Source organism: Centruroides sculpturatus, unplaced genomic scaffold, assembly GCF_000671375.1.
Source record: "Centruroides sculpturatus isolate CEXI.00-Female unplaced genomic scaffold, Cexi_2.0 scaffold225, whole genome shotgun sequence".
In the NCBI taxonomy this organism is placed as follows: domain Eukaryota; kingdom Metazoa; phylum Arthropoda; class Arachnida; order Scorpiones; family Buthidae; genus Centruroides; species Centruroides sculpturatus.
Window position 1 is genome coordinate 747,792 of NW_019384500.1, and position 25,236 is coordinate 773,027.

Consider the following 25,236-nt stretch of genomic DNA (forward strand, 5'->3'; position numbering starts at 1 on the left):
CAGTATGTAAATTAGGTACCGTAAGTCTAATACAGCACTAATTTTATACATTTCTTGTGAAAGAAACACTTCTTATTCAACGGCCATAAAAATTATTTATATTAATGATGTCTCCAAAGGTCAAGTTATTTTTCTGTGAAAAATTCGTTATTAGAAATCGCGGCCGCTGTTTCATGTGCTGTTCTGCAACGAAAACCAGCTTTAAGCAATGGCGTAGTCGAACGGTATACACTCTAAGTAATCCTACAATTTTTTGTTTATAGCATAGTTTATACGGATTATTCCCAAAAAATTATACGTATTTTGGAAATATTGAGTCGAATTAGTCTAGAATCGATTAATTTTATGGAAGAAAACCTTTCAAACAGCCGTAGTCCGTAAACTGCAAATGTGACGGGCTGTGATTGGCTCATGTATTTAAGGATTCCTACAACGTAAAATTCAATTAGCGTGGAACGTATCTAAGCATTATAGGGGGGTCTACTGTATTGTAAATTTTAATAATAATTAATCCTATCCAACATTGGTAGAGGAACTTTTTAGCTACCTAGTCTAAACAATAATTTATTAAAATTGTATATAATAATTTTATACTAAAGGAAATATATTAAAAATTATATGTAATTTTTTAAATGCATTTAAAAAATTTGAAGCAAAGCCTTGTTCCAATTTAAATAATTATTTGGCATATAAAAGTTAAAAAAATGTAATAGTCCCCAACTTTAAAAAAAGCAATAAAGAATAAACCATAGTTTCTAGACAATATATATCAACAACAAAGTTTTCCTAATTATACAGTTATCTGACAGCAATTAAACTTCAATGACCTGTTCAGTAACTTATTCATAATTATTTAAAAGAGAATAATCAAGCTGAAAATTGATAACATATTAAAATGTATATGATAATTCTTCAAGCTATTATATTATTTTGCTTTCATAAATATTTAATGAACAATGCACTCCACTGATTGGTTATTTGAAATTATATAAGCATACTAATTTGTAATTGTACAATTAATTAAAATACATTGATTAAAAACTAAAAGATTCTTAAATATTTTAATTGTAAGTTTTAATATTCTTATAATATTTATCATGCTTAAAATAATTTATATTTACAAAAATAAATACTGTATATATCAAATAATCTGAACAACAAAGTGTAATTCTGATGTTATATTTATTAGCTTTTAAAAACTAATGATCCTTCAAGATTCTCACAATGTTATGTGAATACATCTATAATATTATTATTATCTGGGAATTCCTCAAATTTAACCTTGAAAATTATCTTGTAAACACATATGGCAAGATGCCTTGCTTGTGTGTGTGTGTGTGTGCATGCGGGTATACCTCGACTTACATCGTTTGTCAAAAATGTATATGGAAAAATAAAAATCAAGTTTAAGTAATTTTATTCGACTTTACGTCTGTCCGATACAAATATACAAGGCGTAATATCACTAGAAAAAATGTTTAAAGCACATAAAATCATATTATAATATATACATTTACAAGTATATACTATATTTACAGTACATGCATTCGTAAATTTAAATTACTTTTTTCTGTACTATATTAAAAACTAAAATTTATTTGTTTGTAAGCTTAAAATAGATCCTTATTAACCATATATTATTAAAAATGCATTAATAAATAAAATACAGAACAGGAATTAGTAATTTATGGTTTAGCCTAGTGGCAAGTAGATTCGGAGACAAGTAAATTCAACTTACGTCGTTCTCCTGGAACCAATTACCGACATAAGGTGCGGTATACCTGTATATGCATGTTTTTTTAAATGCATACTAAAATTATTTTTCCTATTTATTAAAATGATTTGTTCCAATGTTCTATGACAGATTTGAAACATTTGTTAACTTTAACCACCCACTAACACACATTTTTGTTTTTTTTTTTTCATTTTAAATACAATCATTTATATTTATATAAAATTTTAGAATTGTAAAATATAATAATGGATTACAAAAAATATAAATTTTCAAGGAACTATAAACAATTAGCTCATAATATATAATACAGTACTGTATTTTTGTACCAAAATACCATTTATGAACACTAGATATTAAACAAATAAATACTATATTTATGTTCATGTATGTGCTAAAACTTAAAGTAGTAATTTACAGCATCGATATGATTATAAATTGAAGAATATATATAACTTACTTGTAGTATTATATTCTATAATTTTCAAATTAATTTATTAATTTTACTCAATTTGGTAAGTTTATGTATTAATATATCTATTTTAAACAGTATAAAATAATTGTGCTAAAGAAATGATACATCTTAAAATAGTGAATTCATATAAAATTCAGTTACACTTGACCAATCTTCTAGAACTAATGCATAATTTAATAATGCTTGCATAATATAATTTAAACTGGTTTTATGACAAACAATTACAAAGCATTTAATTTTCTTTTCAAAATAATTAATTTCACTATTTCAGGATTAAAAATATTTCTTTTTAACTTAAAGTAAACTTTAATTTTTAAAATTTGACATTATTCAGCTAAAGAAGTTTTTAGTAATGAAGAATAAAGTTTCATTTGTTTACAGGACCATAGGAAGAGGGAAGGTGGTCCAGCCAAAAGAAGTGTGTGTTTGCCATATTAAGGGAAAAGCAATACCTAAGGTATTGCTTTTCCCTTAATACGGCAAACACACTCTTAGGTATTGCTTTTCCCCCTAATGCACTGATGCACTTAACTGATATTTATCTGCACTGTTTTTGTTTTTTTTTTTACCTAGACATACAATAAATGACTTTTGAAAGTTTTTTGAACCTATGAGTCATTTCTATTTAAATCATGAATATATAAATTCAATATCATAATTCAAGATTTAAGAAATTTCATGAACTTAACATAGCAATATATTTACAATATAGCATAAGTAATTCTTAGCTATATTAAAATAATATTGTTAGCTTAAATCTATTAAAAAAGTTTAGAAAATTCATTCTTATCTTTTTAATTGTTAGCTTAATAAATTTTATTTTTCCTGAACAGTTTAATTTCTGTCAAAATTTTCATAGTTTCAATAAGTAATAAATATTTTTTCATAGAAAAATGAGTATGTAACATTATCTAAATATATAAAATTACTTGTCCTGACTGACTGAGTCACATATTCATCATCACCCAAAGCAAACTGCTGAATCTAGAGGTGAAATTTGGTACACAGTTAGGGTACGTCATGGAAACACACACTAAGAAGTGATTTTTTGAAATTCCCCTGCAGGGGGAGAGGGAGAACATTAAAGCTTAACCAGAAGAACAACCTCTACTGTACTATTTTAGATGCAATTTTTTGTTTTCAATAATGTTTAGTCTTCATTAAGTACTTAGGTGTATTAAATTGATAACATTTCAGACATTGTTATAAATATTTTTATATATTTCGATTTCTTAACCAAATGTTCGAACTGTTTTAAATTCAAATTTGTTATTGCATATAGGTTTGATTATAGAACGATTGTAAACATTCCAGAAAAATGATCAAATTGAAAATAGTTTGATTCTCAACAGTAGGTGTTATATAGCAATTACTATGGTTGTTGAAATACTGAATATAAATGGGGTTTGCTTGCAAAACCTCCACAGGCAAAGTCGCAGGTAACAGCTAGTAAGAAAGTATAATGTCTTCCTATTTTACATCATTCTCTGTAAAATTTACCAACCTTATGTAGGCCTTACACATAAGTGAGAAATCCATTACTGATGGTTTTGGTCTACATCTAAGACCTTTAGGTAGATTTTTTTCAAAATTAAATCTTTCTGATACTAGCATCCTGGCTATATATACAAGTGATAACGAGATTAAACCAGAATTCCAACAAGCTGCCCTAATACAAAAAAACACGCCATACAAATCAGCTGAAAAATTTAGAGGTGCTAGAAATATTTGGGGCAGATCTCCAGAATCTATCCATCAATTTTAAAGAAGAAAAACAATCTCAAGAGCATGGCAAGCCACATTCAACCCAGACATTTTAAAAGACAACACAGACTTTGAATAGATATACTCCATTGGATATTTAGGAAAAGTTTAAAGAGAAAAATTTTGAATTCAAATACATCGGAGATTCTTCTACACACACTAGTCCAGAATGCTAGTACCTCTAGAAGGCCTTAGATGTAGACTGAAAACATCAGTAACAAATTTCTCACTTATGTGCAAGGTCTATATAAGATTGTTGAATTTGATTTATGCCTTGTTATTAGAAGATTAATTTGTAAGGAACCAAGTCCGAATGTTATTTTTATTTACTTTTATTTTGCTTATTATTCTATTTTGTTTGGGGCTTATGTTTTGTTAGGACGAAGGTTTCCTCACCATTCACCTTAGTAACTTAAAAATAGAAGAAAAACCAACTCACCAACGAAAGAAAAGCGCCATAGAAAAACTCGCGCACACTTGCACTTCCCGAGCGGAAAAAAGTAAGTCCGCACCGAGAAAAGGGGGGGGGACCCCACAACCCAGTTAGGAATCGCTAAACCTTAAAAGAATAAAGCATCCCGATAATTGTTAAAAAGAATAATGTAAAAGGTTAGCGAAGTATTGTCGGAAAATAATCTGCCAGATAAACAAGAAAAATTTAATGTTACAGATAAGTATGTAAATGAGGAGAGTGAGCTCATTCAGAATTGTGACGTCACCTCACACTATAAAGCCTCTAACTCAAGTGAAAACGAACGAGGTGAATTCCTGATAGCAACGAGCTTTGGTGAGCTTCGTAGCAGTGAACGAGAGAGGTGTCCGATAGGATTTTGAAGTTATTCGATTTGTGGATCGACGATTATAGAAAGTCTTGAGAGTTTGAGGAAATAGGTTCCTAGTATATTGAGGTGACGATTAGGATCTTTAATTTATAAGAATTATTGTTTATAAGTTAATTCTTTGATTTTGTCGAATTCCAAAGGGGAATAGAATTAAGTTAGAAATAGATTGATTTGAGTTTGTCGGATTGATTCTTGTTGAATTTCATTGAATAAATTATTGTTTGATTTTTACTAAATACTGTATATAGTTTATTACTAGAAGTTTAATTAAATATTTGATTTTGTTATTGACAAACTTTGTCATTATTTAATTCGGTGCACGCTTAAAGTCCAGGCCTGGCACACTAACGCGAATCCGCGTAAAGTACCCGTTAGGGAACGGCTATTTCCGGCACACAGTAGTGTCGATAATCGTTGGAAAGTCGGAAAAATAATATAGTACTTTACAAATTTATAGTTCTCTCTAGTTCTTTTGTGCAAACTTTTCCAGAGAAGAACGGGCATAATATGTTGTTAGATAGATACAAATCTATAGCTTAATACTGAACTATTCAAATTATATTTTTATTTCAAAAACATGTTAGAAATTTTAAATATTGTATATTTCATTTCTTTATTAATAATGTACTAATGTTTTATTTTGTATTTACAATTTGAAAATACTCATTTAAATCAGCATGCTTATACATATTTAATACATTTTTCTACTAACTTAATCTGATGCTCTAATTTAAATGAAACTTATAATTTTAAATGGCAGATGAACGAGAAAATGGTATTTCTACATTTGATTTTATAATTTCTAAATTTTTGAAACTTGCAATACTTTTCTATAATGATCTTCAAACAATAAAAGTTTCATTTTTTTATATTAATTAATCATAGCAGTTTGAGGAAACAATTTTAAAAAATAAACGTATTAATTAAAAACAAACTCATATAATAGTTAATATCAGATTCATATTTGTGTATTTAATATTGAATCAAGTTAAAATTTTTTTTTAGTTAACTTGAATTTTATCCCCTTGGAAATTTAGGTCTAACAAGTTGATAATCTTTAATTATTTAAAGATTATTTAATACCAGCCAATTATTTCCATTTAAAATTAAGTTTTAAGTAAATGGGCAATTACTTAATGTTGTTTCAAACTAGGTCTAGTTTCAGTTTTTATTTGGTTTCTAATATTATGGACTACATTTCCCCAAGATCTAACTAAAATTAATTTCTGCTAAAATGTTTGTAGAATGATTAAAAAAAAAAAAAAGTTTCTTTTATTAAAAAATTTCTTTCATATTTTAGATATTATATTGGCATTAAATGCTTTTTTATTTTTTACATTTTAAATTTTTAATAAAATTAAAATATTCTTTTTAATTTTGTTAACAAGAGCATCTAGAGAATATATATAAGAAATGTCCAAAGGAAAACATAGTAAGAATTTATAAAGCAAGCAATATGAAACAATTATTTTTTTAATTTTAAAATATTTACAACTACTACTAATAATTATAATGCTTAATACAGAAATATATAATTTCATAAGAAAAAATTATATACTTTAATATTTATTTAATTTCTTTTCTTCTTTCTTTCTTCTTCTTTATTCTTTTCTTTTTTTTTTCTTTCTTTTCATTCTTTTTTATTCATTTAATTTTATTTTTACTTACAATAATACTTCTATAAATCACTAGCCATTTATTTTATTATCTATTTTCTTATTTATTTAATCTGGTACAAATTTATTTCTTTAAATATAATTTTTGGATCCATAGTGACAGCAAATTAATCAAATTAATAAAGGTAGGCAGTCCATAAACTAGATAATGTTTCTACAATCTAGCTACAATAAGTAGTGACATAATATATTGAACATGGCTAAATAGTGTAGCCATCAGCTATGAAACTGTCATCTAAATGTTGGATACTTCAAACAATAGAATGTTTTGAACGTACATATTGTAGTTGTACTGTATTATTTGACCTTGTTGTTATCGCATGATTTTAAACTTGATTCACTTGAAGCCCATTATAGATGCTTGACAAGATTTAGATATGTTTTCTGATTGTTATAGTTTTTAATACATATTTTATACATAAATAATCATTATATTTTATTGTATTTACAGATATTATTATTTACTAGCTGCAAGGACCTGCTTCGCTGGGTTTTTATTTGTTCGTACATTTGTATGTAATATAGTTCTTGTTTTTTATATATAAAAGACTGTTTTTCTAAGTAATCTAGAATCTAGCTGCAAGGACCCGCTTCGCTGGGCAAAAAGTAATGATAGTGAAGATTAAGATAATTACATTATAGCCAATCTTACCTGTTTTCACAGAATGCAAGAATTAGGTCCCCCCCCTCTTCCCTNTTTTCTTATTTATTTAATCTGGTACAAATTTATTTCTTTAAATATAATTTTTGGATCCATAGTGACAGCAAATTAATCAAATTAATAAAGGTAGGCAGTCCATAAACTAGATAATGTTTCTACAATCTAGCTACAATAAGTAGTGACATAATATATTGAACATGGCTAAATAGTGTAGCCATCAGCTATGAAACTGTCATCTAAATGTTGGATACTTCAAACAATAGAATGTTTTGAACGTACATATTGTAGTTGTACTGTATTATTTGACCTTGTTGTTATCGCATGATTTTAAACTTGATTCACTTGAAGCCCATTATAGATGCTTGACAAGATTTAGATATGTTTTCTGATTGTTATAGTTTTTAATACATATTTTATACATAAATAATCATTATATTTTATTGTATTTACAGATATTATTATTTACTAGCTGCAAGGACCTGCTTCGCTGGGTTTTTATTTGTTCGTACATTTGTATGTAATATAGTTCTTGTTTTTTATATATAAAAGACTGTTTTTCTAAGTAATCTAGAATCTAGCTGCAAGGACCCGCTTCGCTGGGCAAAAAGTAATGATAGTGAAGATTAAGATAATTACATTATAGCCAATCTTACCTGTTTTCACAGAATGCAAGAATTAGGTCCCCCCCCGTTTCCAGACTAATTAGAGACCTGGTCCTGATTCTATTTCTGAATGTCTCCTGTTCACGTCCAGTCAAACGAACTCTTTTCAACGTTTCTGGAACGTTTACAATCGTTCTATAATCGAACCAATATTCAAATTTTATTCGAACATAACATTCGAAATAGAAAACCACTTTCAGCCCCATATCTCCCGCACCCTTATAGCTATCGAGACGCAACCCCCATAGTGCACGAATGGAGACTTGGGGCTACTACCACATACAAACACCATTCACGTGCGATGTGTATGTGTAGTTTTGGCGGAAAAGTGAAATATAGGGACATACACGTCCATTTTTATATATATAGATAGATAGAAAAAAGAATGGTAAAAAAACATTATTATTTATTACAGCAAATATCAGAAAAGCTAAGAAAATTCAATAATAATCACATTTATATCTTTTACAGTGTGCTTTAAACATATAATAGTTAAAATAAATTATCATTTAATTTTTATTTTTTCAAACACAAAAAACTCAGTAAGTGTTAATTAAGTCTAGAAATTTCACTTAAATGATATGATTATCAAATATAGGTAATGAGAATCAGATGAGAAATATTAGCTTAAAAGAATGTCAATGTTACAAAATATTATTATAAAAAAATAAAATATGGATTAAGATATTATGACAAAGAATAAATATAAAATAAAATTTTTTAAGCAGAGAAAGAGAGAGAGAGAAAAAACATTTCCATATACCCTTTACTTCTTTAGTTTCTTTAAAAATTCTAATACAAGCACCTGGCAACAAAAAATATTGATATACTAAATGATATATGGAAACATTTTTTCCTCTCACTCTACTTTTTTTTCATTTCATATTTATCCTTTGTCATAACACTTTAATCCATCATTTATTTCATTTTTTATAGAATTTTGTACTTTGCAAATAAGTTCCATTCATTGGTAATTTCAATTATGTTCTATTTTGAATCAGGTTTTCTTGCCTGAAGAAGCTTGATTGATCAAGTGAGAAATTGCTAAATTTTTAAATTTTAGTGTTCATTAAACTTTTATTTTCTGTAACATTGGCTTAAGTGAACATTTATCATCCAATCAGAGCTTCTGATGTGTGCCTATCTACCATTTGTATAATGAAAACTTAACAAAAATGATGTACGTTCTATAATAAATTATTAGAAAAATATTTTATTAAACAAATTTATTTTTTGACGTATTTCTAATAAAATATATTTTAATAAAAACAAACTTTTAACAAAAATTAAAAATTTCAAAAAAATGTTTTTTTAATTCATAAAATCGAATACATCTTTATAAAGTTCTAATGCTTGATTTATTGTTACTTGTCAACATAATGTAAGACTGGTATGTGGGTTTACTTTTTCACTTACATGGTGCTACATCTATATCTATACTAATATTATAAAGAGGTAATGTTTGTAAGTATGTAAGTATGTATGTATGTATGTAAGTTTGTTTGCAGCAGGTAATCTCCGAAACTACCCATCCGATTTCAAAAATTCTTTCACCAATATTTAGAATGGAACTTCAGGGTGGACATAGGCTGTATATTATTCCATTAAACATTTATATAAATTAAAATATATAATCTAGGTTAAGGCTTTTACATCCAACAGATGGCGCTACAAGTACGATGCCCTAAGTTTGCTTTTCTGTGAAAATGAACTAAAGCAGATCATCTTCTATCTATCTATATAAATAAAAATGTAATGTTCGTTTGTTCCTACCAATTCCTTTGAAATTTTAACACAACGCTGCATCCGAATACGCACGTGTTTTTATATAATAAACGTGTCAAAATTCAACCCCACTGAAGGGAGATGGTTAGGATTAAGGCTTACGGTAAAGAACTCTGCTTCTATTTATACTATTTTAGATGCAGGTTTTTGCGTTTTTGATTGCGTTTTAATAGGGTACGTCAACAGAATGTACACTAAGAAGAAACTTTTCAATATTCTCCCCGCGGGGGAGAGAGACAGGATTAAGGCTTACCGTGAAGAACTTGGCTTCTATTATACTATTTTAGATGCGTGTTTTTGCATTTTTGATTGCGTTTTAATAGGGTACGTCAAGAGAATGTACACTAAGAAGAAACTATTCGAAAAATTTTCCCCCCACGGGGGAAGTGTTATACATTTATAATAGATACATTTTGAGCCACAACAACGCGTGGCGGGGTCTGCTAGTTTTTGACAAAATAACAAGAAATATTATTGAAAAATGAATTAATTTGATACTGAAATATTTTATCTCTTGAACAACCAACTAGACACAGCATATATGCAGCCAGATTAATTGTTCTCACATATTACAAGAAATTGTGTTATACAGTTCGTAGCCTGTTTTAAACATGAGCATCTTGACAGATACTCCTAAAAATGGCTTGCCATTCGTGAAGTAAAATACTGTCAGAAAAACCATAAATAGCTCTTTATATTTCAATCATCTATTGATGTGAGGATCCGAATCCAGACTTTCAGTATATTTATATCATTTACATCATAATATCACATCTTAGCTAAACTTTCGTTAAATAACTCTCAACTTTTACACCTGGGAGCTAAACATCTGTTAAGTTCTCAGGCCTAATAACGACGCTTTCTCATCACCTTTCAACCTAATATCTCGATTTCAACAGTACAACATTAAAACAGAACAACGGAGTGACGCAATCGTCGCCCAGTCCTCGAAGAGATCAGTCTCAAGTTCTGTATCTTTTTCCGTGTGCGTTGGGCTTTTCAATGGACAATCAGACTTATTTAAGTGCCTATTCTCTGGATTAACATCAACCCAAAATACTTGATTGTCTAACCGGACTAACTTCGTTGTCAAGACCTACTAGCAGCAACTCACTAAAACTCAAGGTATTTATCGCCATGCGCAACTTCTGTAAACTCTCTCTCTCTCGAGAACCGCGAAACTAACCAAAATCTTAGATCCATTTTATTGTCTATTATATATATATCTCATATCAATTGTAGCAAAGACCTCTAACAGTTAACATATTTAAAATTGATATATTTTATATCCTGTATGGCCTATAGTTACCAATTAAATAGTTGTTACATTAACCCGTCTCTGAGTAAGTCACTTCCGGTGTGCTGTCTCTCCCTCCATCCCAAATCCGTTTGCTCACACACGTGATCGTTCGCGTGAGAACACAAGGGTTTCTGTGTCTGTCCATAAAGACACAGTGGTGTCAGTCCTGAGGAAACTTGTCATTGCGATCTTCGCCGATGCGATGTCGACCCTTTGGTCACGTGGTGTTGAAGTATAGGAAGGCCCTTCGGTATTGTCACACTGGTGTCAGAAGTGGGATCGATATATATTTATAGAATAACTAGATAGGGGGAAAAGATGGAAACCCCAGGAGAAGGACCATCGCACGGAGCAGAAGGACAAGCGCGTGGGGAGACAGCAGGAAGTTCCGTGGAGGCGGACTGGGAGGATGAGAGGCCCTCATTCCTTTGATACTCTCCTTTGCTGGAGAAACAGATGGATTTAAGGTTACAGATTATCTTGCAGCCATAGAGGAGATCACTAAACTGACTAATTGGACTAAGGGCCAATGCTTAAGCGTAAAAAACTAAAATTAACGAGGATAGTCTGAGATTATGCATGGAAGGATGAAAAAATGAAAGCAGTGGACACATACGACGAATTTAAGAAACTTATGATAAAAATATTCGAGAGGGTTCCATACTCCCTAAGACTGCAGAAATTTCATGCCTGTGTACAAGCATGGGATGAAGACGTTCAAACATACGCTGTGTGCTTGCAAACTTTAGCCTCCGAAACTGTTATAACATAAAAGTGAGGACCCTGGAGAGGCAGCAATCATAAAGTGATGTCAACAAAAAGAAGCAGATGAACGATTGAGGGTGCAATTTCTTAGTGGGCTAAATGATCGTTTAAAAAGACCAGTAATGTTGAGGAAACCGGACACATTTGATAAGGCAGTACGAGTTGCTATCAGTGAAGAAACTATAGATCAATTAACAGGAAGATCCCGAGCGATAGTTCGAACTATAAATAATCCCAGTGATACTAAGAAAGAGGCTACTGTTAGAAATCCAAATCATTTAAAAGCAACCTCAGCGAAAATCCAAGAACAAATAAAACAATTAGGAATTCCAGAATGGGGACGAGGAGATCCTCGACGTGGACCCCCATGATTTTGGCATCCTTGAAATTATCTAGATTCACGAACACAATATCAACCCCAAAGAAGACTGGGCAATGTCTCCTGAGTGTCCCAAGAGCCATGAGATACATACTCCGATAGAGATCGGCAGAAATAAATCATGTCGCCTAAAAATACGACAACTACCAAGTTGTCCTGTTGTTATTACTCTAACCCAGGGGTCAGCAGTTTGTCAAGTGAGAAGAGCCAAATTGTCATGGAACAAAAATACCAGAGAGCCGGATATATGTAATATACATATGTATAGGATATGGATTTTTAGGGAAAAAAATCTAACTGTATTGAAGGATGCCCCCTAGAGCGCGTTACATGATTTCGTGACAATAATAAATTTCTATTACAAATATACTGAATTATTTATATTGTTATTAGCTATTGGCCAAATGAATAATAATAATAATTTATACTGTTAATGTAAATAATTTATATTGTTAATTTAAATGTGAGAAATACGACACGTGACAGGGGCACCTCTAATGGCTGTTTTTGGCATAATGTTACACAGATGGACACGCATTCAATGGGATATATATATATATATATATATATAGATATGCCTCAAATGCTACCACTCGCATGTGACTCATATTGATCAACATGAGTGTGGTCATGTGCAGACGGGCTAAAGAGTGATAATGAGTATGCCATACGAGTAGAAGTTCGTTCGGCGGCTCTATCTCATAAACTCATAAGTTATAAGGCTGCTTGAGATGAGTTTATGTCCAAAGAGTCGCAAACATCTATGCAAAGAGCTGCATGCAGCTCGCAAGCTGCTCCTGCTCTAACCCATAAATTATGCTAATTATGACTGACAGTAATCTGATAATCTCCAATGCTCAGTCAAGAATATATTGTTCAGCACACTTGCAAAAATAAAAGATATACTGTACAGTATATGTAAAGTCTGCAGCATTAGCTTGTCCCAAAATATCACCAATCTCAGATATGCAATTTTATGAATATTTGGAATCATTTTAAAGGAGGTCAAAGCTTGTCCATGCCAAAAGTTAGTGGTTACTAGTCAGGAAAGGTGGTGGTCATCTTAAAAGAAGGAAAAAATAACATAGGCTTTATAGAAGAAAAATTTGGTTGGGATAAAGTGTGGTCAAGGGATGAAACCTAAACTGGTTAACTTGAATCGGTTGGGGAAAAAATTCAGACTTCAAGTTAAAAAGTTCCAAGAAATTCAAGTTAACCAGTTTGATTTAACATGTTATGCTAGACAACTGGGAAAAGAAAATCACTTTAAGTAAATGCAACTTCAAATCCTAATAACTTTGGCTACCTTTCCACAATTATAATTAATTACTAAATAATTTGTCACTACAGGGAGGTTTTAGGCACCATCTCTTATTAAATTTAATAATTATAATTAAATTAATGTTCATTAAATAATTCAGAATATTCTGGAAGAAAAGAATCAGCCTGGAGCAGGACTAGAATCTGAAATTGCAGGTTTTGTGATGTCTGTTTAAGTTATTCTGATTTGAGTTAATCAGGTTCCAGTGAATTATAATTATGCAATGTAACAAATATTTTAATTAAAATAAAAAGCTATTTGCTGATACTTTCAAGCTAACTTAGCTTTTTAAAACTATTTTAAGAGTGTAATAAAAGACAATTTTAAGACTTTCATTTCTCTTAAAATATATGAAGCAAATAACCTACTTTTCTTAAAACTTAAAAATATTGAATGTTTTCTGCTTTCATTTTGTAATTCATTTTATTTATTAAATTTCTGAAATTGAATTTAATAACTGAATATCATCAATGATGGCTTAAAATATACAATGATTTTTTTAATATTTAGCCCCTAATCTTTCATGATCATTGATCTGAAAAATAAAAATACAAATAAAAAACAACACAGATAAACATATTTTGCAATAACAGTATTAATAAATCTAAATTGTTGTTTATATGTTTTTTCTCAAATAATGTAATATAAAATTTTAAAATATTAATAAATACAAAAATATTCTCAATCCTCACTTTAATAAAATAAAATTTTCTTTTTAAATTTTATTAATATTAATTAAAATCTATTTGAGCATGACTCAGATATTTCCAAGAACAAAAGTTTTTTTTAATAGTTTTGAATACTGTATTTTGCTAATTCATCTACTAAAAATTCATTTTTCATAAAGTTAAAAAAAATTAAGTTATATAATTGTTTTTTAATAATTCCTACAAAAAAATTTTGTACTGTATGTATTAAATAGAAGAGAAATAAAATTTAAGAAATATAAAATTAAATAAAACTTTAAAATAATATTGTGCTCAAACTAAATATAATTTTTTTAAGAACTTTCAATTTCCTATAGCAAAAATTTTGACTAAACCTTTTGCCATTACTATACTGTATCATCTACATTTTACAGTCTAATTACCAGTACTTTAATATTTCTCAATATCTTGTTATGCAATCTAAACTATATGTGATGAAGTTTTGATCAAAATTAACAATTGTTTATAACGTATATTCTCCTTTTTAAGAAAATTTAAATATAAACAGTTAATACTGCTTAAATCAGATAATTTTATTATTGTTTATTCAGTTGTACAAATTAAGTACTTTTCTGTTAATGGGACACCATTTGTAATTGTAATCTGATGCATGATACAGTCAACTTAATGACATAGTGGAAAAGCACTAGTAATAAAAGTCAAGTAGATTTAATAAAACACAAAATAATTAAAACTTGAATAAAATCACAAAAATAAATTAAAACAAAACCAAAAACTTTAAACTTGTTAAATTCCTAATCTGCTTTGCATCTTTTTGTATTATATTAATTAAATTATCCACAACCGTAAGGCAGATAATAGTGAGGGCTTAACAGACCAATGATGGGCACAAACGCTCAGGGATCAAAGTGAAAACAATTTAATAAACTCAAAAAATTACTACATAAGTATGAAAACAAAAACCCAAAATGCATTTCAGACTATTTTCCCAATAGAAAATAGTCCCTCATCAGTTGGTATTAGTTAAAGGTAATGCTATAATAGAATTATACAAGGTAACAATCAACTTAAAAAGTAAGCCTAAAGTTATACAATATAAAAATTGAAGACACCACTGTNAAAATGCATTTCAGACTATTTTCCCAATAGAAAATAGTCCCTCATCAGTTGGTATTAGTTAAAGGTAATGCTATAATAGAATTATACAAGGTAACAATCAACTTAAAAAGTAAGCCTAAAGTTATACAATATAAAAATTGAAGACACCACTGTAACAGTATGAGTAGTAAGCATCATCAGTAGGTATTATCTGAAGTACAGTAGAGCGTCGTTTATCCGAATCAATTGGGGACTAGGGTGGTTCGGATAACTTATTTTTCGGATAACGAATCATGTACGAAAAAATATATTAATTTATCCCATGCTGAAATTTCTCTCCGTTGCATGTCGCTTTGCATTGAATTTTCATTGATGTTAAGCCTAACGAAGACTATTGTATCGTTAAAAATTATTTTTTTATTTTGTACAAACAAAATAAATTTATTGAAAAATATAAAAACAATAAAAAATTNACATCACAAAGATATTTAGTTTTTAAAAGATATAATTATACCATCCTTCGTCAATTTTAACACCTAAGTTATCATTAATTCTATTAACATTATTAATTTTTAAAATCTCTGTGCTCAAAATACTTACATTTATAGGTGTTAGTTTCAAATTTTATTGTTTTTATTGTACTTTTATCAATTTCACAACCATATAGATTGCAGTGTTTGGCAACTGCAGAGTATTCAGAATTGTATTTGATGGCGTTTGTGTGTTCTTTTATACGAACATTGACGCATCTTTTTGTTTCACCTACAAAGGTCATAGGGTTATTACATCTTCAGTTAAAACTGTATATCACATTGCATTTTTTAAGGATATTAACCATATTGTTTTGGTGGTTTGGTTGTATGTATTTTTGGGTTCTATTACAAAGGTCAGGGACTAAATTGATGTTGGTACTGTTTAAGACCATTTTAATTTTCTCAAACATATTTTTGACATATGTAAGTTTAAAGAACTTTTTAGTATCATTGTTCTTAACGGGATTAACGATATGGGCATTGTTGTTATTATTACACTTAAATTGTTTTAGTCATTTGTCTAGGAGTACTTTTGGGTAATTATTTAGTAAGAAGGTCTGAACGATGTCCATGATCTCAATATTCTTTTTGTAATCGGAGGTAGTTCTATTGGATATCTTTTTGATAAAATTGACAAAAATGTTTCTTTTTATGAACAGGGGAGTATGTGAGTGGTAGTCCGTGACTATTAACTTTACTAGATTTTTTGTAATTTTCTATTTCAAGGGTATTAGAATGTCTAGTAAATAAAACATCCAGGAATGGTAAATTGTTATGAAGTTCGTCCTCAACTTCAAATTTAATGTTGTTATCAAGACTATTAACAGTTGTAACCAAGTCGTTAGGGTTTAAGATTACAGGGTTGTAGATTATAAAACAATCGTCGACTGTTGAAGAATTTGATGCCATGGATACAGTAGAGCCTCGATTATCCGACCCCCGATTAACCGACCGTCCTGGTCGGCAAATTTCAAATGTCCGCTAGTGATGAGGCGCTACAATATTTGGCTATGTCTTGGCTACTTTAATATTATTTTTACGTGTTTTAGCTGGCAACACTCATTCGACCATGAAAGGGAGCCAATATTTAAACGAGGCTTAATTTTCTAATTTTTAACGATACAATAGCGACGATTATTATTTTAAAAAATTTTTGTTAGGCTTAACATCGATGAAAATTCAACGCAAAGTAGGTTAATAGCGATATACTAATATACTAATTACATGGGATATAATAATATACTACACTAATAATGGATTTTTTCATACTTTTCGGATATCCGACTTTTCAATTATCTGACCAACCCCAGTCCCCAATTGAGTCAGATAATCGAGGCTCTACTGTATTATTAATGGATGTATCGATATCGATAACACTTAGTTCAGCTAAAATAGGGCCAATAATAGACCCCATAGGTATGCCAGATTTTTGAATATAGTATTTACCATTAAATTGGAAATGGTTGTTCAATAAGATAAGGATGACAAGATCAATGAGCCAATCTGCACAATTTATAGACCTGAGGGAGTTAACAATTCTATCTTGGATGATACTGGTGTACATATTCTTGATGTCCAAAGACAATATTCTAAACCTGTTTTCCATTTTGACTTCCTTTAGGTTATTAAGAAATTCATCAGTGCTTTTAATGCAGTGTTTAGACATTACTAGGGATTTTAGTTTGGATTTGACAAATAATTCTAAGTTATATAAACAATAAAATTTAATATCAACAAGAGGTCTATAAGCAATGGGTGTTTTATGGGTTTTGATCCTTATGTTAAACTTGGGGGTGCGGTGACCATAACTAGTGATAAACTTATAATCATCTTTATCAATAATTTTGATAGTTAATAGTTTTTTTAGACTAACAATCAATTCTTTTTTAATTTTAAGTGTCGGACCATGGGACAGTTCCTCATACAAGTTGTTATCTAAAAGATCCTGGGCTACCTTAATATAACCCTGATAGTTCATGACAATACTCTGCCTAGATTTGTCAGCCTGTAAGTTGACTAAATTATTATTCTTAATTAATTTTTTTAAACCTTTATTATTATTATTATTATTATTATGTGTCCATAAGGATCTTTTATGGTTTTTACTAAGATTGTGATTTTTAATATTTTGGACTTTATTTTTAATTTCAATATGGTTGACAATGTCTAAACTGTTGAGAATATACTCTAACTCAATGGCAATTTTGCTTTTAGGTAAATATGTTTGGAAATTAAAATCTAAACCTTTAGCTAATAAAGCTTTAATTCTATTGGGGATTTGTACATCAGACAGATTAATAACCAATTTGTTTTTCCAATTATTTATTAGATCCATCGTTGGGATACCACAATGTTGAACTAGTTTATTATACTTCTTGGTAAAATAGCTATTTTGGTTAAAGAGAGGAGTGGGGGTAAAAATATTAGTATTTTGGCTGTTCTTTTTAAGTTTTTTCACTAGCTTTTTAATTTTGTATTTTTTAAATTTGATGATGACTTGATTAACATACCTTCTATTATTTTAACATCATGTTTTTGTACAGTCGACTATAACACTGTTGATTTTTGTTTTATATGAATTCCATGTTGTATGAGTCACTTAGATTTTACAAATACGTGAGCCGTTCACAACCCAGCACACGTATTTGTAAAATCTAAGTGACTCGTACAATATGGAATTCATATAAAACAGAATAATCAACAGTGTTATGGGGGAGTCGACTGTATATTGTTTTATATAATGCAAGCGATTAGAAGCTGCAAAGCATCACATTATTTTGTGATGCTTTGCAGCTTCTAATCACTTGCATTACATATTTCTTTTGAAGGACAATTAACATTCCACAAATAGAACTTTTATTTTGTGAACATTTTACAAATTTTGATGTATTAACCAAAATTGTATTTATGTTTGCCAGCTTCCAATTCTGCAAGATGTTACTCTATGTATTAAATGTATTCATTATCATAATTAACTGTATGCCTAATTTCTAAGGTAAACATATCTATTTACAATCTTGCTTATTGTACATAGTTTGTATATACAGTAGTTAGTTTTAAGTTTGTATCTAGATCAAATAATTGTTATTATTAACTTATGTACTTATTGACTTATTCATATTTTTTCTTTATGTATTTATTTGTATGTATGTATATTTAATATCTATCATTTGTGTAAGTGTAAAACATTTCTCTTGAGTACTGTAAACTAAACGTGTATAACCGGTAATGCACGAAAGCGGGGCCGGTCTGTAGTTTGTTTGTACAAATAAAAATAATGAATGAATGTATATTGTTTTTAATGCTGGGAGGTAGCTGTAGTGTCTTTAAAGGCCATCCTTCATTCCATCTCCGCTTAATATACCAGATATCAGTATTGAGTCTATCAATTTCATCTTTTAATGAATGAGGGTTCATGTTCCAACAATTGGGATTTAGACAAATTATTCTATATAACTATATCAAGGGCTAGAAGCTACGTTTGTAATCTTTTTGCATGTTTTTTCGTTATGATGTTTGACATCACGTATACATTTCTATCAAAGTTTATTTCTATTGAAATGTTCTTTAACATAATAAAATAGCCATTTCTTTACACCATACCACATTTATTGACCATCACCTCTTAACTGAAAAGCACCATTCATTTTCTTTCAAAACTAAACATATTTAACAATAAACAAAGTCAAAACATTTGATTCTGATTCCATTATAAACATGCTAAAAGTAAATTCATTTGGCATCTATGATTTCAACTAATTATTTTTGCTTCATAATTTAATGTAATAAATGTTCAACTTCTAATTAATTTAATCTCTTCCAAAATCTGCATATAATTACCATTACAGGCCTAATGATACATTATTGATCAATTTAATTCAGTTCAAAGGATGTATTTGTCATATTAAAGAGTATTAGTTCAAATTGCACAAGACATACATTATATTTATTTAAAATGTAAATATTAATAGTAATTATAAATTAGGTATACCATAAATTATATTATTATTTATATTACAAGGTTAATAATAATAATAATAAATTAATTCAATTTGAAATATTGAGAAAGAAAATTGATTTTTTTAATATTTTTTCAAACTAAATTATTATTATATTCTGAATTAGAATTTTAGTAAAAAGTGGCTCAAATATCCTACGACAAATTGTGCAACGTTTAGAGCTATGCATTGTGCAATTAATATAGAAAAAATTATGTTCAGAGAGCGCATTTAACAATAATTACTGCAAAAATAAACAGAAAACTTTGACTTTCACACATTCATCAGTTAACATTTCTCATACTCACTTTTAATAAGTTTTCTTGAGAGTAAGTGCTTGGTTAAACAGCCATTCGTTTATATTTAATTTATTTAATACTGTTAAGTACTAAAAAAAAATTTAAAAAAAATGAAAACAGGTAAAAACCCTATTGTCCTATTCACTAGTTTCAACGGTATGCTCTCATCTCCATATTATGCGCCCTCTGGTGTTATAAATTTGCTAATAAGATAAAATTATATTTTATACTAGCTGCAAGGAGCCGCTTCGCTGGGTTTTTATTTGTGGGCATAAAGTAACGATAGTGAAGATTAAGATAATTACATTATAGCCAATCATACCCGTTTTCACAGAATGCAAGAATTAGGTCCCCCGTTTCCAGACTAATTAGAGAATTTTTACGTTTAGTCAAAGGAACTATTTTCAACGTTTCTGGAACGTTTACAATCGTTCTATAATCGAACCAATATTCGAATTTTATGTTAGAATTTAATTCAAACAAATTCGAACATTGTTCGAATTAAATTCGAACAAAACATTCGAAATAGGAAGCCACTTTCAACCACTTTCAGCCTCATATCTCCCGCACCCTTATAGCTGTCGAGACGCAACCCCCATAGTGCACGAACGGAGACTTGGGGCTACCACCACATACAAACACCATTCACGTGCAATGTGTAGTTTTGGCGGAAAAGTGAAATATAGGGACACACACTTCCATTTATATATATATAGATATAGATAACACTAGCTGTTACCAGTGCCGGCCCGAGGCAAGATTTAGGATGGAGCGAGATCCTATTATGGTGCCCCTCTTGGTTGCCCCTAATTTATACCCTTTAATTTTCTTTACCACTGAGGAGACCCCTAAGACTTAGCGCCTGGAACGGCTGCTCCGTTCGCCCTATGGTAGGGCCGGCTCTGGCTGTTACCCTCGACTTCGCCCGTGGTGGTTTTGCAAGCAAATTCCATTTACAGTATATTCAGTATTTCAACAACCATAGTAATTTTTATATAACACCTACCACTGAGAATGGTGAGAATTCCTGAAAATCAAACAAACTGTTTTCAATTTGATCAATTTTCTGGAACGTTTACAATCGTTCTATAATTGAACCAATATGTAATAACAATTTAACAAATTCGAATTTTAAACGGTTCGAACATTTGGTTAAAAAATCGAAATATACGAAAATATTTATAACAATGTCTGAAATGTTATCAATTTAATACACCTAAGTAATTAATGAAGACTAAACGTTGTTGAAAACAAAAAGATCTCATTTAAAATAGTACAGTAGAAGCCGTTCTTCAGGTTAAACCTTAATCCTCTTCCTCTCCCTCTCCCCCCGCGGGGCGAATTTCCAAAAATCCCTTCTTAGTGTGCGTTTTCACGGCGTACCCTACCAAAACGTAGTTAAAAACAAAAATTTGCATCTAAAATAGTACAGTAAAAGCCGTTCTTCAGGTTAAACCTTAATCCTCTTCCTCTCCCTCTCCCCTGGCGGGGCGAATTTCGAAAAATCCCTTCTTAGTGTGCGTTTCCATGACGTACCCTAACTGTGCACTAAATTTCACCTCCTTATATTCAGTGGTTTGCTCTGGGCGATGATGAATCAGTGACTCAGTCAGTCAGGACAAGTAATCTAAATACTGTATATAAAATTGCTTGTCCTGACTGACTGACTGACTAACTGAATGACTCACTCACTCACTGATTCATCATCGCCCAGAGCAGACTGCTTAATCTAGAGGTGAAATTTGGTAGACAGTTAGGGTAGGTCTTGGAAACGCACATTAATAAGGGATTTTTCGAAATTCCCCCCGCGGGCGGGAGAGGGAGAGGATTTAGTCTTCATCGAGTACTTAGGTGTATTAAATTAATAACATTTCAGACATTGTTATAAATATTTTTATCTATTTCGATTTTTAAAATGTTCGAATCTTTTTTAATTCGAATTTGTTATTGCATATTGTTTCGATTATAGAACGATTGTAAACGTTCCAGAAAATTGATCAAATTGAAAATAGTTCGTTTGATTCTCGGCAATTCTCTTCAGCGGTAGGTGTTATATAATAATTACTATGGTTATTGAAATACTGAATATAAATGGGGTTTGCTTGAAAAATCCGCGCGGGCAAAGCCGCGGGTAACAGATAGTTTTATATATTTAGATAATATATTAAAGTATTAAACAAGATTTGTAATTTTAAAATATAATGAATTTCTTTATATTTGTAATAAATAATTAAATATTATTTTAATTTTAAAAATTGATTTCAAAACCAGTTTGTAACGATAAAATGCAGTAGCTCTTCCGAGGATCGATCTATAAAAAAAAGTCTATTTATCCTAACTTGGCAGCTATTGTAAACAAACTAAGACACACCTCCCTTTGTTTATTGGTTTAAACCCATGTCCATCAATTAAAAATCGTATTGCATCTCATTCGTCCGCAGAAAATAGTTCTTCGTTATTTATAAAATCATTAATGAAATGCTATTCACTTAGCAATGATTATAAATGTTATTATTTCATATTTGTTAAGTTGTTATTTTAATAAATATTTGCACATTCTGAATCATTAGAAATAAACTTTTTCCGGTCATGCGCACTATAATGTTTTTGTTTCTTTTTCCATTCATTGCAATAACTACCGTTATTTCAAATTGTGTTGTTGAATTACAAAAATGGAAAACTTGAATGTAAATACGATTAAACATCGGCAAGGAAAATCGCTGAGGAGCTCGGATAAACAAATAGTATTAAATTTGTTTAATTCTTTAACTGAAACGAATCCAGAAGTCTGCGTGAAGGATTTAGTGAAAATGGTAGCACAGACAACAGGGATATCAGAACGGAGCATTTACAGAATTCGTAAAGAATATTTTACTAATGGTAAAGTAATAACTCCTTCGAAAACCCGTAAGCGTACTCAACTCGTTGACAAATATGACGAATTCACAAAATGTGCCATTAGAGGTAAAGTACACAATTTTTATTTTTTAAACGAATTACCTACTGTAGATAAGGTATTACAGGCTGTTAATGACGATCCAGATTTACCAGACTTTACTCGATCTACGATATATAATTTGTTAAAATTACTTAATTTTAAATATACGAACCGAAACAGAAATAGTAGATTAATTGAAAGAGACGATATCATTTTATGGCGAAGACAATATCTACGAAAAATAAGAGAAATGCGTTCTTTAGGCCGTAAAATTTACTATTTGGACGAAACATGGATTAATGCGGGCCATACCAAGAATAAAGTATGGAAGGATTGTTCAATTACGTCTTATCGCGAAGCTTTTATGTCTGGACGATCTACTGGATTGAAAAATCCTTCTGGAAAGGGGAAACGAATAGTTGTTGTTCATATAGGCAGCAATACAGGTTTTCTGAATGGTGGTCTGTATGAATTTGAATCAAAGTCGACAAAAGATTACCATGAAGAAATGGATAGCAATAATTTCAAAAAATGGTTTGAAAAAATATTATCAAAATTAGAAAGTAATGCTGTTGTTGTCATGGACAATGCTCCATATCACTCAGCTAAAATTGAGAAGATTCCAAATTGTAGTTGGAAAAAAGCTGACATAATTTCTTGGTTGGAAAAAAATAGGGTTCGTCATAACGACAAAATGTTGAAAATAGAACTTTTGGATATTGTTAAAAAAATAAAACATAAATACGATAAATATATTATTGACGAAATGGCCAAAGAAATAGGTATCGACGTGTTACGTTTACCTCCGTATCATTGTAATTTAAATCCTATTGAATTGATATGGGCAGATATGAAAGGTTACATCGCACGTCACAACACAACATTCAAACTGTCGGATGTGCGAATTTTAATGAATGAAGCTATCGAACAAATAAATGAAGAACGATGGAGAAAATGTATTGAACATATAGAAAAAGAAGAACAACGAATGTGGGAACTTGATGAGATTTCAGAAACTGTTGTAGAAAAACTGATTATTCAGTCTAACACAAGTAGTGACGAAAGCGATATAAATGATTACTTTGAGCAACTATGTTCTGATACAGATGATTAATAAGGTAAGTTTACACTATAATTATTTTAAAAAATTTTTATTTATATAAATATAACATAGATAAATTCATACATGTTTTCTGTAAGTCTTAATAATATATATTTAATAATAATTTTTGACAAACTATATTTAAACGATGGAAATAATTTAAACGGCTACGTAAAAATGTTAAAGTAAGCTATAATAACTTTTCTAAGTATTGTATTATCTCGGTAATTTTTAAATTGTTGTGACAACTTTGACCTACTTTAACACGTGCAGAGAAAGGGGCTTAACTGGTCAACACGTGTCGAGCCACTTCCGATTGTGATTTGACCAATGAAAATCTTCGGCGGATTAATACGACAGAATCTTTGTTTACAGTAGCTGCCAAGTTAGGATAAATAGACTATAGAACCTCTTCGTGGAAAAAGTCTCAGGAACTTCAGAGGCCGTCGTGGTCATGGATGCTATCATGCACTAGGGCCTGCAAAATCGTCATCATCTGTAATTCCAACGTTACCTTTCTACTATCATCTTTATATATAATATCCTGAGTTTTCTTACATTTCATCATATCTTCCCGTTCTCCCTGTCTCTTCCATTCTCTTAGCATTCATTCCTTTATCCTTTCTTCATCTATTATCCTCAACTCTTCCGATGCAACTTGACCATATCTTTATTTCTCTTTCTTTTTTAATATATTTTAACCTTGTCTTCTTTCTTATTCTCTCCTTGTTTATTTAAGACGGGTGTGTGAATGATTATAATTGTGTACGCTAGGTAGTGTCTTATATTCGCTACCCCAGTATCCTCGGCCGGTCAAGATCGATCAACCAGAGCCTACCGCTCTGGGTGACCCAGGATCGAATCCGGACGGGTCGAAAAATCCGCAAGAATTTTTAGGGGCTAGTCTGACCGGATATGCTGGCCAGGCCCACCAGGCCGAGTGGAGTCCTTCTCCGCTCAGCTCATAGTGACCAGACACTGGGAAGTTCGATTGTGAGTTCGCGCCTCGATCGGACAGGCTGGTAGCTTGGAGTTTTCTGATTTTTCTCCTTGCAGATGACGCCTAAATAGGGGCCAGCTTTCCATAAAAGTCCTCCCGGAAGGCATTCTATCTCCCTTCGTGTACTTTCCGGCGTCTTCTATAAGGCAGTTCTTCCATCACTTTGCGATCTTATCTCCTGTCTCTTTCCTTCGGAATACAAGCGAATAGCAATACAGTAATACCTCGACTTACGCTA

General features: G+C 30.4%; 2 protein-coding genes across 4 annotated transcripts in view; one reads left to right on the top strand and one right to left on the bottom strand.

Moving 5' to 3' along the window:
* The window catches only part of LOC111622034 (tumor necrosis factor alpha-induced protein 8-like protein), a 43,237-nt gene extending 23,101 nt beyond the window's left edge, over positions 1 to 20,136 (bottom strand). For all 3 annotated transcript variants that reach the window (XM_023364340.1, XM_023364335.1, XM_023364338.1), the window contains exon 1: positions 19,968 to 20,136. In XM_023364340.1, the coding sequence (XP_023220108.1) occupies position 19,968 (1 nt within the window). In that variant the 5' untranslated portion in view covers positions 19,969 to 20,136. The remainder of the gene's footprint in view (positions 1 to 19,967) is intronic.
* A 2,485-nt stretch (positions 20,137 to 22,621) lies between these two features.
* LOC111622027 lies at positions 22,622 to 24,582 on the top strand (the record flags this gene model as incomplete). Its single annotated transcript, XM_023364325.1, has 2 exons — positions 22,622 to 24,014; positions 24,272 to 24,582. A coding segment is annotated over one exon (1,389 nt), but the record flags the coding sequence as incomplete, so codon positions are not given.
* Positions 24,583 to 25,236: the final 654 nt, after the last annotated feature.